The sequence below is a fragment of the Idiotropiscis lumnitzeri genome, unplaced genomic scaffold (genome assembly GCF_059441095.1).
Source record: "Idiotropiscis lumnitzeri isolate Australia: NSW breed Sydney's pygmy pipehorse unplaced genomic scaffold, RoL_Ilum_1.0 HiC_scaffold_35, whole genome shotgun sequence".
Taxonomy (NCBI): Eukaryota; Metazoa; Chordata; class Actinopteri; order Syngnathiformes; family Syngnathidae; genus Idiotropiscis; species Idiotropiscis lumnitzeri.
This window is the reverse complement of record NW_028283573.1, coordinates 1722598-1739543: the sequence shown is the minus strand read 5'-3', so window position 1 is coordinate 1739543 and position 16946 is coordinate 1722598. Positions and strand designations below refer to the sequence as shown.

The 16946-nt window shown below is 48.1% G+C and overlaps 1 protein-coding gene across 2 annotated transcripts; it reads right to left on the bottom strand.

Moving 5' to 3' along the window:
* Positions 1-488: 488 nt before the first annotated feature.
* On the bottom strand, positions 489-15477 carry LOC148315904 (FYVE, RhoGEF and PH domain-containing protein 6-like). Of its 2 annotated transcripts, XM_088287261.1 has the most exons (21): positions 15244-15477; positions 12029-13682; positions 10551-10650; positions 9812-9879; positions 9707-9737; positions 7866-8017; positions 7635-7791; positions 6921-7008; positions 6152-6202; positions 6025-6083; positions 5643-5714; positions 5500-5568; positions 4138-4221; positions 3990-4069; positions 3809-3911; positions 3579-3722; positions 2509-2614; positions 2334-2425; positions 2129-2257; positions 1580-1719; positions 489-1513 (listed from the first exon to the last, which is right to left on the bottom strand). In XM_088287261.1, exons 1-21 carry the CDS (start codon positions 15251-15253, stop codon positions 1477-1479), a joined length of 3426 nt encoding a protein of 1141 aa, XP_088143387.1. In that variant the 5' UTR covers positions 15254-15477; the 3' UTR covers positions 489-1476. The 2 variants fall into 2 exon arrangements, with proteins under 2 accessions (XP_088143387.1, XP_088143386.1); XM_088287260.1 differs by lacking the exon at positions 489-1513 and having other exon boundaries at positions 1591-2257.
* Between the last annotated feature and the right edge of the window lie 1469 nt (positions 15478-16946).

Genomic DNA, 16946 nt, shown 5'->3' with positions numbered 1-16946 from the left:
TCGAGTCAGCAACTTTTGCGACTTTCCTAGCAACTTTTTGAAAGCGCTAAGCAACAATTTTCGCTTCTTTAAAATATGGCTGCAAATGCATTCAAAGGCTCCAACGGACGCATTTTTTCTTCACTTACGCCGATTTTACAAGCAATCCTTTTTAACCAAGTTCCTTCTTAACATAAAATGGAATTTAGATGGAGACTGAAATATTTTACTGTTGCTATTTTGCATGACTTGAAGTTCATTTGGTAAAAATATATAATGCAAGGTAAAATGTTGAAATGTGAGAGATGCCGCAATTAGTAAATAAAGCAACAACTCGTCGATTAGTACAATCCATTATTTTGATATTTGCTGAATCGTTTAGCGAGAAACAAAATTCAACTTTTAAACGGTAAATATTGTCAGATCCTTCATGAAAGTTGACTAAACCGTTGCAAACATCTGCTTTAAAATTTAAAAAAAAACAGGAGAAGCGGCTGGATAGTAAACATTTTTGCAGATTTTTTTTTAACATGTTGCAGAGCAAGCCAGTAATTGAATCATAATCAGTACTATTAGTTTGAAATGCCCCGTTTCTGGAGAAATGGAAATGGGGAATTTTTTTTTTTTTTAAATGATCAAATAAGAAATTGACAGATTAATTGCCAGTTTAAAAAAAAAAGTCGCTATCAGCAGTCCTAGTACGTGATAATCTGGCGAGGTGAGTCGACATTTGAATGTTTTTTTTCAATGTGGCCTGTCATGAAAATGACTTTGGCCAGCACAGAAAGCAAAGTTGTTTTTGTCCACCTTTAAATTGTGTTGTTGTGTTTTTTTTTTGTGTCGCACACGAAGGAAGTCTAGTCAACGGTATGTGATTTTTAGGATTGTTGGCGGGAAAAAAAATGAAAAAATAATTCTAGTGCACGATGAAACAAAATGTGTTATGGCGGCAGATGTCAAACAGATCCAAGCAAAGGGATTCATGTATCATAAAACTCAAATGTTATGGAGAGCTGCAAGTTTTTAAAACAGCACAGTATTTATGACAGAAACCAGATGTGTATTTACAGATCCTTTGTTCTTATCAGTGTTTGCATGTGCTTCGGCATTTAGCAACATTTCAGTAAGTTAAGTGAATGGAATATTGACGAGTGGTGGTGCACCAATACACACTTGGTCTAATTTAAAAAAAAAAGGAACGTTCATCACAGGAATAAAAAAAAAAAAGTGTGTGCTACATACCGTAAACAACAAGCTTTTGCGTGAACCCCCCCAAAACTTAATTCGAGACAACTACGGTTTAAAAATGCGCAGATGAGAACGCGAGAGCCGTCGACAATACGTGCATGCTCCTGTGTCGTATGAAACGAGCGAGAGAAGAGGTCCCGTCAGTAATCGGGGCGAGAGCCTTCCAGATGGGGCGTCTCCAGCTGGCAAAGTCCGGCAACGCTGAGGTCAAAAGCTGCCAGGCCACAGATGAAATGTCAACGTCACGCACTACAGTATCGCCGATTCTCGGAATGTGTCGATCCACCTGCGAAGCGCAAATTCAAGTTGCTATCGTCAGCTTGTCTCTCCTCACGAGACCTTCATAGTTTACCTCTGGGCCGTTTGGACGTCGTCCGCTTGAAAATTGTAGTAGAGAGTGTTTTTGTGGTAAAGCCCGAACTGCGACCTCTGGGACGAGTCGACTTTGAAGACCAAGCCTAAAAGCGGTTGACTCTCCAAGGCGGCCACGTCCTACAGGATGGAACCGCGTCACTCGGAGTTGCACATCGATTGCTTCCTCTTGACGGATTTCAAAGAGTGAGGCCAGGCCATTTTTCATGATCTGATTTTTTTGTCTCCTTCTGCAAATAAGTACGCACTGTTGGTATTCCCCCCGCCCCCCTCCTTTTTTCTTTTTTTTAATATACACTGTCTCTAGTGTAGGAATTCAAGCCATCATCGCAGGCGCTTCCCCCGATAAACGGAGGTTCACGACTTTATGGGATCGGCGCCAAATTTGCGTTAGGAATGATCCGATAAATGTGGTCTTTTCATCCTCATGCGCAAAATTGTGAATGATCTGATGATATCCGATTCCATGTGTTGTTTTCTCTTTCCGCGCCACCCGAGAGCAAAGCCACGCAAATGGCGCGGGGCCTACCTCACTGGCGGCGTAGGTGTACAGAACTTTCTCTTTGATGACAAACCACAAGCGCTTGGCCGGCTTCTTTTTGCCCTTGGACCTCTGCAAATAGCCACTCATGGAGCGGCTGTCCGCGCTGGCCGACACCTGACAAAAGTCGCACGCGCGGCAATAAGAGGCGTTGGCGAGAGAGTGCACGTTAGCGAGGGGAAGTTGGGCTCACCTCCTTGAGGGCGGCCGGAATGCGCTTGTGCTTGCGAGAGAAAGCAAAGGAGGCTTTGGGAAGTGGCGCTCCGGAGGGATCTTCTTCTCGGCCTGGCAAACCAAACCCCCCAAAAAATGCTGACCACCTCTTTGAAGACACGCAACACGCGGAAATGCGCTGCTGGAAAGGCTACTTTGGTGCTCCCGCAGAACCGCGAAGCACTGGTCACACACTCGCGCCGACTGCTTCTTGAGGTACTCCAGGCTTTGCTTGTTGGACGAACATGACTGGCACACCACCTGGTGGGCAAATAAATCAATAATTACAAAACAACCGTGTAGCGCGGTGGCGTTTGGTGCCATTTTGTGCATTTTCCATGAAAAAAAAATCTCGCCGGGCGACCGGACAAAAAGACCAAATCATGTGGACTCGCGCATTGACAGAGAGGTCAGTCAGTCCCCCGCCCTCCGGCTGCCAATCTCTGGCCTTAGATATAAAAATGGTCGGCCACCCCCCCCGACTCTGTTCCGCCCTTCCCCTCCACCCAAAAAAAAAAAAAAAAACGCCGCCGCGGGAGGGATGCTAACGTTTCTTTCACCAGCACGAGCTGGCTAATTTACGATTCGACTGCGCTTACCTCGTGATGGTCTTCTTTGTTTCTTTCTTCGTCGTGTCAATTTTCTTCTTTCTTTTTCTCCGCAAACGAGCCCGATGCGAATCGGCAATTTTGAGGGCATTTTTGTCGTCGCCCATTTGGCCGAGTAGGTCGAGCTGAACTTTTTGGCCGCCTCGCGAGCGCTTCGCACGCACGAAGGCCGGACTCCAACTCCCCTCCGTCCTGGCTCCGTCGAGCCCTTTTTCACAATTTGTCCCCCCCCCCGTGGGACCGTTTCGGCTCCGCGCGGGCTGGTTCGAGTGAACGCAAAGCCGATAGCGACGTGCAGGAAGTCGCCAACGATTGATGTCGGTTTTGTTTCTGCCATCTGACGAACGGACGAACGATCATGTCATCGTCCCGCCGGTCGTCATACGTCACGGAAACGTCGATGAATTCAAGATGTGTTTTTGATGCCGAGTTATTATTATTCGCCAAATGACGGCGACGCGCTCCAGATGAGGTAACGATTGCGCCGCCTTTTTGTATCGTATCGATGCTTTCGACGATGACGGCCCGACCGCCAGAGTCTTGTTTGTCGAGCCCGAATGATGGGAAGTGGTCTAGATGCGCGTCGGCGTGCTTCGGCGAAGCGCCCGCCCGCTCACCTTTCCGCAGGCCCGGCAGTGGTGGCGCCTCCACGTCAGTGTGAATTCGCAGGTGCAGATCATGCACATGCTGGCGCGCGGGTCTGGGATCCAAATGGGAGCTTTGGCGCCCAAAGAAGCGCCATCGTCGTGGCTCAGTTGGACCTGAAACATTCGGAAAGCAAAGAGACGACTCGTTGAGGACGTGCGCGCGGATCTTTTGCTCCATCTTTCCGTCACGGTCGCGTGACCTCGTCAAAGGACTTTCCGGATATGAACGTGATCTTTTTCCGGGCGTAGTCGCCGACGGCCGCGGAAATGGCCTCGAGCCACTCGTCTCGCTCGGACGACGAACTGCGGCGAGAAAAAAAACAAAGGTCGTTTCCGAGAGCGAAATAAAAAATGAAGAAGAAGAAAAGGCAAAATGATGACCTCGCCGAGAGAATAAAGGAGCGCTCCACGCTCTCAAGAAGAAACTCGTTGGGTTGGACCTCTTGGCTCGGTCGGCTCACCTGCGACGACGACGCAGATCATGGTTTGGAGACGGTCGGCGGGATGGGCGCGTTCGACAAGTTCTCACCTTCATGCCCGCCAGAGACAACATGTTGTTGAACTTGTACTGGCCCGACGGAGCGGGGGTGGTGTACAGCAAGCTGTCGTTAAACTGACGCAGAAAAGGCAAACGTTTGCTGGCTGATTTGGGCCGCCCACGACAATCGAGCTTCAAAACAAATGACGGCGGAACGCACAAACCTCTTTCATTATTTTCATGCAAATTGTCATTGTTGGGCGGAAACCTCGCATTGTTGAGGCTCGTCTGTTATTTGGAACCGATTCGGCCTCTTCGACTGCGTGAGACCGATTATCGACCGGGTCGATTATCGGGGTCGCTATTTGGCATTTGAACTTTTTTTTTATTTTCAAGGCCAATAAATTCAAAGTTGGTTGATTTTGGCTCGCTGAAGCCCACAATATTTTCTCTTTGATGTGCTGGTGGCCCTGCCGGCAGAAGCAGATTGGCCCGCCCGCAGCACCATCTGATTGGTTCCTTGCGCAGCGGGTCGCAGCCAATGAGCAGAGAGCCGCCCGCTTGCTTTTTCACTTGGAGTCACACGCACGACGGGAGGCAACAAGCCACCAACTTTGCGGACGTTTTCAGTCGACGACAACTCGCAACAAATTGAAAACTATTTGCCGTCGTAAACTTGAAAGAGATGTTGGTGTTTATTGAACTAGAAGACACGCAGCTGAGCTGGGGAGCGCCGTGCACTTTTTGTTTGACTTTTAAAGCTAAGTTGTGTATTTTCTAAGAGCTAAAAAAACAAATCACTAAAGTTGTGCTTAAACAAATTGAAACTAAGCCAACTTTTGGAATTTTTAGTTTTCAAAATTTCGACACCATTCTTTTCCCACAAATGAACATCGGCCTCCACGACTTTTAGTCATCGGTATCGGCCCTGAAAAAAGCAGACGGTTGTATCACTCGTGAAAAGTGTCGCAAAAGTTCACCTCGACGTGATGAGGACGAGCTCCGAAGCTTGAAAGTGCGGAAGTTGCTGCGCATGCGCACGTTTTTGTCACACGCAAAATTTTCTCCTTCAGAAGCCTTCAATGACTGCAAAGTTGTGCCAGACCAAATAAAAATTTGATGGCCTCATAATACGCAAACGCAAGCGGATGGACAGACGAAAATTTATTTATTTTTTTTCAAGACACGACGTCCGTCCCGTGAATTTGGGTCGGCGTCGTGCTAATGTCGGCGCAACGGAAAGTCAACTCGCCGGCTGTTCGCGAGGGGACTTTTTTTTTGCATTTGCTGGAAAGTTGCGAGGATTCCACCCGACAGCGACGATATCGTCCAGATTTGAACAATGATGTTCATGGATGGTGACGACGTTGCTTGTGCGGCTCATCGTAAAACGTTTGAAATGGTCAAAGTTACCAGGAAGAACATTCTGGGCTGCATGACTTTCCTGGACAGCTTGTTGAGGACGCCCTCTTTCAGGAACGTCTGGTCCCAAAGAAAAAAGGCATTTTTTCAAATCCCATTTGGTCGGACGGGTCGGGGAAGCCGCGCGTCCTCACCCTTCCCGGCTGGACGATCTCGTGATGGCCGTTCAGGCTGCACTGGACCTCAATCAGCTTCCGGAAGTTGTCCTGGTGTGCAAACAACGCAATTAGGATGGCGCAGCGGTGAGACACATGCTGAATTTTTTTTCCCGTGAGCACGCTTGTAACTCAACAAATCATCTTTCCCGTTGACCGCAACTCAGCCAGCGGCACTAATTATTGCATTTTTTTTTTCCAGAGGATAAAGAATTCACGACCTGGTGTGTCTACATGTGTTGCTGCACCATTTTTTTTAGCTTCAAGCATGAGAGCGCCGTCGATGCTATTTGTCGACTTTTGCGGCGCCCGTATTTTGAAGCATTTGGGCGATATCCTTGGACTCGGAACGGCCTCTTACCCCTTGCTTGATGATGTCGTTGGCGTGATTGGCCACCTCCTGAACAATCGCGAGCGCATCTGAATGGAGCAAAAGAAAACAACAGCATTCCACGCCACGGATTCCGACCGAGCCGTGCTTTGTTTACCTTGCGTGTTCTTGTAATCGGCCGAGTCTTTGGACAAGTTCTTCAAATAGTCTGCAAAAAACAAACACTTGAGCCGTCCGGGTCGACGACACGATCAATTCCTGCCACATTATCAAACATTTTAAATGGCGGCTCCGAAAAAAAGTGCGGCGTCGTTTACATGATGATCCGGCAAGAGCGACGGCGTCAGCGTACTTCGCGTGTTCTGATCCGATCCGACGCGTACGGGCGTCAACGATCACGTGATGTCACGTCATCCGATTTGGGGTGAAAAATCCTCCGATGGAGTCGCACCATTTGGACTTTCGAATCGAATGGCGCAACAATTCAGCGCTGATGTCAGAAGTTTGGCTTTTTTTTCCCAAGATGGCACACGAGGAGAAAAGAAGAAGGCTGGAAATTGCAAAGTACGTTGTTCTTAGACTGCTTCACTTCATTTCACACTTGAGGACCATCAGGGGAAAAAAAAAAAAACCTAAAACGTGGAAATTGGCGTCTTCATTTCACACTTGAGGACCATCAGGGAAAAAAAAAAAACCAAAAACGTGGAAATTGGCGTCTTCATTTCACACTTGAGGACCATCAGGGAAAAAAACCAAAACAAAAACGTCTTCAACGGCACTTAAAAGTCAGTCAATAATGTTTGCGCGGCGACCGTCGAAGCTCAGAATTTCCACGTGGCGCAGGACCGGGCCTCCCTCCCAACGGATCCGCACGCAAGAAGGAAAAAGGCAACAAGATTTGCAAGACGCCGGCCGGCACGTCTTACCTCTGAGCAGGAGCTGATACTGCGGAATCCTCTGAACGGGTTTCAGGAGGTAATGCTTCAGAGCCAAGTTGGCGCAACGCGGACTGGCCTGGGACGAAACGTCACGCAGATTGAGAACAAATTAATCAATAAATTGGAGGATGATGACGACGACGATGATGGAGAAAAGATGCAAATGATGGCGCAGCGTTCTTCCACGTTGATTAATGGACGCGACGTGCAAAACTGTCCATCAACACAAAGCAATCCGACTGGATTTCTGTGGCGCATTTCACCTCAGCAAAACGCTTTCCATGTGCCGTCCGAGAAATGAAAAGAGAAACAATCGATGCCAGAAGAAGAGCAGAGCAGCGACGACGGTCTCGCGTCGAGTCGAAAGCCAAAGAATGAAAATGACGAGTTTTGAAAGTGGGCCGAGAGGGGGCGGGGCTTGCCCAAATGAAAATTCGCCCCAACAGCCCAAACGTTTTTGGGTGCAAAGCGACAAGAATGGAAAGCGAGCGGCTTGCCACTTCTTCGGCGTTGTACAAACGTGACGACATCACATTTTTCCGCTCGCAAAAAGAGGACCCCCCCCCCCCCCCCCCGGGCCGCTTGGAACCATTCGCTCACCCGGTCAGAATCGCTAACGTGACGGGCGCCACATATGTGCCGATTCCCGGAGACGATCTCACGAACGTGCGGAAAAGAGACGGGTCCGCCGCCGGTCGTTACCTCAAATTGTCGCACGACGGCGGCGAACGGCGCATTCTTCTTGCTCTGCTCTTCCAGGAGCGCCGCATTCCGGTCAAAGTGGCGGACGTACGTGGAGTACATCTTGAGGTAGGGACCCACCTTCAGGAAGATGTCGGCCACCTGCTTCTTTTCAGCCCTGCGCAAAAAACAGGAAAGCGCTCTTTTGCCAGGCGCACGCGCACGAGGCAAAGCGCGGACGGCGCTCGCTACCATTGGTCCAGCCGAATCTGCAGCTCTCGCAGAAGGTCCCGGTTGAGTTGGTAGAGTTGCGGGAGGGAGCAGAGGATCTGGTTGAGCAGATGCTCCTCAATGACGGCTTTGCCGTTTTCACGCGACGCTTTGGCCACGGCCTCGCGGAAGTCCTGCCGTTCACACGCACACGCGCGCCGAATCACAAAATGCTGACGAGAGAGGAACGATTCAAACGCACGACGGAACGGTGACGCCCGCGGCGAAATTCCGACAGCAAGATGAAGACGCTCACGACGCGGGTAAGAAGATCCAAAAGCGACAGAACCGCCCTTTGCAACAACTATGACAGACAATCCACGGCGAGCGCAACATTTCGGCTCCGCGTTCGAGCTTTTTTCACCTCCTGTACAAAATGACAATTTTGTTTCTTCAAGCAGCAAAATGTTCATATTTCTCAAACGTCATTTTTGGCATCGATGATTCTTTGGAAAACCTTTCCTGACAATAATTTGGCCCGCAACGAACTCTGTTGAGAGCGGAAGTCAAAAGAAACCAGTCCGATCATGCGGTTGCACAAGTGTGCACCCCCCCCTAATCATGGTGGAAGGGCGGGCCTGCCTTCCAAATTCAATGCATGCACATTTGGCAACAATTTGGCGCTTTCATGGTCATTGATTTGGGGATTCTGGATTTTTCCAGAGACTCGCTTTTGAAGTTTTTTGTTTTTTTTTATCGGTTGGAGAGACTTTATAGATACATTTCCAAAATATACTTTTATTTGATCCTAAAAATGTTTTTATCGATTTCACCCGGAGTCGTTTTTGCTCGACGAGAACCAGCTCGACCGTGTGTCATCACCGGAGCCGACGGTTCCGCAGATGAGGTGACGGACACTTCCTGTCTGACGTGCGATCACGTGAGCATCTGCGGAGCCAAACGCTCAGGAGTGAAACGATTCCAGGACAAGAAATGAAAGCGTTGCTTCAAAAAGATGCAAATAAGCGGCTGGGATGCCAAAAGTACTCAGCGGGCACTTCTTAAAACTGTCGAAGCGCCGATTCAACTTTGGCGGAGTGAGGCTACGCCTCCTCGCGGGCGACGACCTCTGACCCTGCCCGTGCTTTTGCGTGGTTTTCATTGAAGTCAAGTAACTGAGTAACAAACACTCAAAAGTATGAGTTGCTCCTTTTGCTTTCATGTCATCAAAATCGGGTGGGGCTCTGTTATGCATTTAACGCAACATCTCTTGCAAAAAAGGAGGACGAGATCCAAGATGGCCCATTTTTCAGTTTGGATATGAGGAGATGAGCGGCGACTTGAAAAGTGAGGAACGTGACCACGCCCCCCGCCGCTCTCGCCATCTCTCACTCCGAGTCACTGAAGGGAGCGAGTCCAAAGTCGCCATTGGAAGTCATCGTACTTTCACTGCGATCGACGTCCCAAAACGGTGATCGATTGTGTGCGCGCGTGTGTGTCTTTAAGGGGCGTGGCATGTACAACCCAAGTTGTAATGTGGAGTGGTCCCTTGACTTACGAGTTTCATTTGTTCCATAACTCAATGGAACTCAAATAGCCAATCAGGTTTCCTCGCTCCCCCACAAGATTTCGTAATAACCGGATTAAAACATGAGAGAACGAAAAGGTTTTGCCGCTGTGCGCAAAGCTTGGCGAGGTCAGGCCATCAGGGCGGGTCGGCGCACAAACTGCACATCCGTCATTTATTTGCGCTTTTGAGTGTTTGTCCTGTTGACTCAACGGCCGAAAGCGCATCAAGACTGACATCCGTGTCGACTTTGGTCGCCGAGCCGTGAAACGCAACACAAAAGGGAAGGTGGCAAAAGCTCGCTTTGAGGACTTACCACATGAAGCAGCTTCAGGACGTCAACAAACCTACGAAGGGATCCCAAAAGCGAAAAGGTTACACATTGGAGCACGGCGGAAGAAAGAAAGAAAAAAAAACTTACACTTTCTCAGAGGTCATAATTTCCGTGGCAATGTGATGGATTTTGGTCTTTCGGGGGCCACTTGGCATCTAGCGAGACAAAAAGGAAAAAAAAAAAAAAAAAAACACAAATTGACAACATGTCAGCTGAAAAGAAAACATGTTATGGTCGGCAATTGCGAGAAAAATGTGACAAAAATCAGGTGACCAATGTTTGCATTTGGCGAGAAAAAAAAAAAAAAAAAGCAAATGACAAGGAAATCATTCAAAAGAGATTTGTGCAAATTTCCTTCAAGCAAGCCCAAGCCAAATTGATTTGGAGAGCGCAACCACTTGAAGGAAACAAAAAGCACGCAAAGAAGAAGAAGCAAAAAAAAAAAAAAGATTTGGTGGGGCCACATTGGATTGCGTTTTGTTCACCCCACGCGAGCGACGAGCCAACTTTATTGGACGTGACGCCACGTCAACGTTTGCCTTCCAATTTGCTCGGATTTGGAGAAAGCATCTTTGGCGAGAAAAAGGCAAAAATGACAGCGCCCCCGAGTGGCCGAGACGCGCGTAGCAATCGATGAATGACGCTCAAACGGCTGAACGACACAAAATAGGACGAGGCGCAATCCTCCTCCTTTGACAAAAGCCGAACGGCATTTCCGTTCCCATCGAAGGGAAGTTGATTTGAGTGTTTTGAGTTGAAAGTTTGTCACGGAAAAATCCAATTTGAAGGCACCGCAGCAGCACTTTGCTCTCGTCAGCGCACTCGCCTCGGGTTGCTCGGCGTCTCCTTTGCTCGAGAGGGAGCCGTCATCTTCCTCCTCGTCATCGGAAAAAGGAATCATCAAGTCGTCGTCGTCCAAAGAACTTCTGCTCGGAACAAGAAAGTCAGCAGAGCGCAAAGTCGCTCGTCGGCGGAAAAGCGATGACTCGTGCAGACAAAGAAGTCGGGAGGTCATTTTCTTTCAAAGTGTGTGTGTGTGTGTGTGTGATCGCATTCAAAGAAATGTTTGCAGCAGATTGGCCAGAAAAAAAAGCAATTCAGGATCGTCATCTTCATTTGTACGCGGCAACATCTTTGAGAAATCCGTTTAGGTTCCATTGAATTTGTTTTTTTTTATTGTTTTATTCATTTTTTTTGTATTGATCTAAAATGTTCATGTCATGATGACGGAAGTGCGACTTTCATCTTTCGCCGTCAAACTGACTGAAAATGCCAAAAATGGGTTCGCCCGTAAAAAAAAAAAAAATCCCAGTTGGCTCACCGGTTATCTCAATTTCTTCCAAATTACGATGGCAAAATCAATTTCATTCGTGACTTTCTTCACGTTTGACGGGAGAATCAAAATGAGAACTTGAGCCATGCGCAGGCGCTCGCTCGAGGTGATATTCAAGATTTGGGCGGGAGTGAATTTCAAATGACGAAAGAGTGTGACGATTGCACAGGTGTGCCGGATCGCGATGAGGCCGTTTTTCTCGGGGAGGAAGTGCCGCCGGCATCGGTGAAAACATTTTCAGACTTGAAAAGAACAAGTCGTGTTCAAGACAGGCCGAGTGGCACGTCATCGACATTGGATCAAATTGTCATTTGTGAAAAGTCTCCAACTTGAAGTCCCCCAAAAAGACAAACAGCAAATGACGCAAGTGCCGGAAATACCAGCTTGCCGCGCGCGCACGGCGGCATGTTGAGCTCGGCCGTGACTCATTTGCGGTTGTGAGCTGCTCAACGTGTTTTCGAGCATGTGACCGGCGATGGCTTTCAAGTAGTGGCACGCTAAGCGAAGATAAGCCAAGATAAGCCGCGAGAGAGCGCGTAGCTCCGTACGCCGTAATCTGGCGCCATTCACACCAAATAAATTTGAGGTTTGAAATGGTAAAGGTCATGCGAACGATCGGCAATTCCATCACATGTTTTCATTTTGCCCACATGCCGGGGTCGCCTAATGCCACCATTTTATTTCGTATTGTACTTCATGAACACAAACAATAACGATAACATGCTAGCTCAACAACGGAGACGCTAATTAGCTTTAGCATGAAGCGCTTGAAGTGGTTATTCTGAATACAAAGTGTCAAGTGTCTCTTGGCTTGATGTTTCGTTGGGCATTAAACTTCAAGAGCTTAAAGTGTGTGTGTGGGGGGCCGAGGGGGCGGGGGCTGTAGGTCAACTCGGGCCACCTCAACGACAGCAGATGTAATAATTGAGAGAGGAAAATGAGCAAAAAATAAATAAAAAATGCTCACGCACCTCTCATGGTCATCGTTTTTATCCGGTGACAAATACGCCTCCGGTTCCTCGTAAAGGCCGTCATCGTTGTACAAACTCTGCCAGGTGGCACCGGAAGCATCTGAGCCGTCAAAGTAGACGTTCTCGTAGTCCGAGATCTCCTCGTAGTAGCAAATGTTCTCGTAGTTGACGTCTTGCTCTTCTCCATCCGCGCTTTGTTCCACACCGAGCAGCGGGGAGGATCGCGGCGCCACGTCCCGCTCATCGGGCTCCGGCGGGGGCGCCGGCGAGCCTTCGGCCATGAGCTTGGGCAACATCATGACGGACAGCTTGAGATCAAGCAGCTTCCTGAAAGAGCTCCTCCGTCCTTCGGAACGGACCGAGTCCGTCCCGGAGAAGGACCTGCGTCTCCGCTTGTCCGAGGTCGGCGGCGGCGGCGGGCTACTTTTGGGCGTTCTCGTCATCTTTGCCGGGGGCAAAGGAAGATCGGCCGGGACGGTCTTTTGATTTTTCAAGAGAACTCCCCACGTCAGATCTTCTCCCGGCGCAGGAGGTTCCATCTCGTTCATCCACGCCACCGGGCTGTTGTTTCTTCGTGGCGTCTTCGGAACGAGCTTGACCGCTTCGTCGCGGTCGAAGAGCAAACTGGACTCTGTCCGGTCTTTGTCGGAGGCGTCCCGATCACGTCTTCCTTCCTGGTCTAGCTCCGCCCCCTCGTCTCGGTTGCCGACCGACAGCTCTGAATCGTCTTTGTCCACGTCGCTTTGGAGCGTTGATGGAGCAGGACGCGCGGCGAGATAAGGCTTGGTCCTGGGCGCCGTCGCCGGCCTTCTGGCGGGTGACGGCGACGCTCGGCTGACAGACGACGATGCGCCGGCGTTGCCTTCGGATGACATCTGCAACTCTCTCACGATCCTCCCTTCCTGGATGGGGATCTCCTCCCTCTCCTGGCAGGCCAGCGGGGTGTTTTTGTGTCTCCGTGGAACTGGAACTGGGACTGGGACAAGGACGGGGACGGGCTGACTCAGGGTCAGCGCTTTTTTCTTTTGCTCGGCGCCTTCAGCGTCTTCCTCATCCTCTCGCGTTATCGCGTCAGCGTGTGCCTCGTCGTTCGCGGCTCTAAGTAGAAGCCTTCCAACTTGGATGGGCGGACTCGAGGTCGTCCGGTTTTTGTTGAGGTTCTTGGCCAAAGCGGGTAAAGTGTCTCTGAGAGGTTTGTGGCCATCGGCAGTTGACGCAAGGGTGACTTCTCTTCTGGAATCGTCAGTGGTCCGACCCGGAGATGCGGTCGTTCCATTCTCCTCGGCTGCGACCGCATGCAACGTCTTGAGGGCTCGCTCCGTTTTGCCCACGTGACTGTCACGGATGCAGCGACAGTTTTTCTGGCTGCACAGACAAATAGGAATGATATAATCCCAGTTTGGCTTTTTCTTGTCATGCCGTATTCCGTTTTGGGTGTTCAGGAGGCCGACCATGGGTGGACTTTTGGCCGCCGTGGTGGCTTTGGAGTTGAGCTCGGAGAGGTTCGGTTTCGGTGCCGGCGTCGGTTTCATCTTCCTCGGGGGGCCCGGGGACCGCTGCGACGGGACTTGTTTTCGGGGCGTCGCGGGAGACGCCGCCGCCGGCTGTCGCCGGGCTAGCTCGGGTTTCGGGGCCAGAGGTGGCTTGCGCGCGCCTGCCGACACAAAGACGCACGTGAACAAATACTGGCCGATGTCTTTCGGGCGAAAACATTTAAAATTTGGAGGAAAACGAAGACAAACAGCCGAATCAGAAAACCTGGAAAGACAAAACATATTTAGAGAGACTCCGTCCCGAGGATTAAACTGCACCGTGTTTTGTCTACTTTGATTTCGGAAGTCCTCGCATACTCAGAAGGCAAGAAATAAATAAAATCCTTACGAAAAGATTTGAGCCCCACGACGGCTTGGCCCAAATCAGGATTGTTTGTATTACAATTAGTAAAAAGTGGACCATGTTGGATGACGTTCCACAGTCAAATAAAATCCAACATGACGAGCAGGATATGCAAATTGCAGTTGCAATGGCTTTTCAGGTGGGTGCCAGATGTTGCGCCGGCGGTTGGGGGCCACGTTTTCAAAAGCTGCTTTGCAATCACTGATGCGCACTTGTAGGGGAAAATGTTGCACGTGGGGGGGGGGGCAAATAGCACACGACTTTTGTATACGAGCCCACGCCGAGTGATCCAACGCACGCTCCGAGCGCAGGATTTATTGGAGGTTTGCAGAGAAGTGGTCCGGGGATGGAAGGGAGGGGCGTCACGCAAACGGGTCACGCTGGCAAAACGAGTGGACCAGCACGACACTCGAGAGACGAGAAAATCTTTCTGTTCTCTTTCGGTGGCTCGTAAATAACGAGCTATGGTTGAAAGGGATATCAACTATCCGGGAAAACAACAAAAGAGCGATGCGGAGTCGCAGAGCGGCGATTCACAAACGTTTTGGACTCGGAGTCTCATAAAACAGAAATGCCACGGTACCCCTAAAAGACAGGAATTAAAAAGTTCATTTTCAAGAAAAAAAAAAGTGTCATCATTTTAACATAAGAAATTCACATTATTGTGTCAAAAATGTGAATAAGAACCAAAATTGAACAAAGATGAATTTTGTCGGGATTAAAAGATGTCATCTTTACAAGAAACAATTATTTTGTCAAGATAAAAGTCCTAATCTTGCCCTTTTCAGGTTTCGTTATTGCAGTTATTAAAACATTGGACGTAATTCACAACCGTACAAAATTTCAATCGTGTCTTGAAGAAGACGGTTTCTGGTGTGATACATGACTCGTGTACTTTTCAAATGTTTGATGTGGACCCGCACTCCATCATGGAAGTCATTATAAAAACATGACGACTGCTCCATTTTTTTTCAGTTTTACACTTGCGGACTACAATTTTACAAAAAGACATTCTTTGTGTAGATTCCAAAAAATCAAACTAATTCATTTAGTAAGAAACGTGAAGGAGTAGACACACTTCACACTTGATTTGTCCCAAAAAAGGTGGCGAAACACAAATGGCACCCGGATCTTGAGTTTGACGCATGTGAACGCCGTCAAAGTTTTCAACGTTTTAAGCACTCAACAACAAAAAAACTGTCGCAAAATAAGCAGGCGACATTTAGCACCAATTAACAAATTCGTACGTTTCGAAAATCACGACGCGTTTTTGCGTCAACATCAAACAACAGCAAGTGCACTTCTGATTTCGTTCTCACCTGACTTCATCGTCGCGTCAGTCCGTCGACCTTTCAGCCCAAATTCATATCCAGCATAAACTTGCAAGTCGTCAACAGATGTTGTCCACTGCACACATTTCCGCGTGGTTGTGCCGCGACAAGAACAAATTGAGCTCCACGAAAGCTTCGAGCAACTGACTGACAATTTTTTTTTTTCTGCCGTGGATTTGAATGACAACTCTCGCTCCTGCTTCCTGCTTGCAGTGACAGCAACAAAACGTTGGGGGGCGCCAGAATGCTCCAAAACCTTCATTGGCTCGTTCTTTGCTATCGGTGACTTTTCAGGCAAGGGGGAAAAATTGATTGTGATTGTTGACATGACATCAAATGTGACACGTTTAACATTTAGCAACATGTATGGCTCGGGCTCAAGGACCACAAAAACACACACACGCTAGTAAATAATAACTCTTAACGAGGTGCAATCTCAAGTTAGCCATTACTCTGTGAATCAGCTAATTTTAGCAGGCTGTTTATGAACATTTTTTTTTTAAGATATTTTCATAGCTACTGATGTTTATGACTCCGGTTTAATGAAGGCAAGTCCTACAGAAATTGGCTGATGGCAACTGGAAAAGTGCAACGTGCAACCATAAACCCAGCATACTTGTGTCTAAAATCAACATTATTGCCATGGTCATCTGTGAGTGAAACCTCGATACATAAATGACGATCGAATCGTGAGCTATTTTGGACGCACATTCAAATGACCTCTTGAGTATGTTACCATGAAAAAATCTAAACAAAAATCTACAATCTGTTGAAATTGAGCAAATGTGAATTGCGCAATCGTTGACAATCGCATCAAGTTACTGTTCATCATTCAGCATATTAACAATGACAATCATTTCTGTCTTCATAGCTAATTGAAGCACTTTTGTGAGCATGTGATGCATTAATTGCTGCAAGAAAAAACGCTTCCATGTTTATTTTCGGTGTATTTGTGAGGAAGCACAATTCACTGCGTGCTTTCACAGAGATGTCAAAATTCAAATCATCTGGCACTTTGATGGAGAACAGAAAGAGAAACAGAAGCCGCCGTAAGATCTGGCCAGTGACACCAAATTTGTTGGGTTTTTCACCTCAGGATGAACAATCTACTGATATCCAAAACAAGAGCTGCACAAATTGTTTGATTGACACTCGCAAAGTAATACGTTGCAAAGTCAAACGGAATTTTGAGTGTTTTTTTTTTTAGTCCACTCCAGTAAAGACAAAGCACAATAATGTTGAGCCAAAAGGGAAAATTCACATTTTTGTTTAAGATCGGGCGTTGCATTTTGAACATGGCTCTTCACTAGAAACACGAGCGACCTAACAAAACAATAGACAAAAAAAACACATTACACGGAGACTGACAAGATTTCATCTATTTGGAATGGATTCCGTTATTATGAAAGCGAGAAACATTAACACTTTATCTTCTTCCAAACCGCTAAACTAAAATTGTTTGCAGCAGTTCCCGATCAATACCGTCATGAGTAGCAGCGGCAAAGAGCTTCAAATAGGAGAAGAAAGAGGCAGATTTTTTTAAAAGATCGCTAAAATCAAGAGGCGGGCCGTGCATTTCACACGTCGGCCTTCAGTCAAGTCTTTCTTTGTCCCACTTGAATAATACGGCTGGACAAATAATATTTACACATTACTGAGCGAGCTCGCATCTCTTGAAAGGTCCGTCCTGG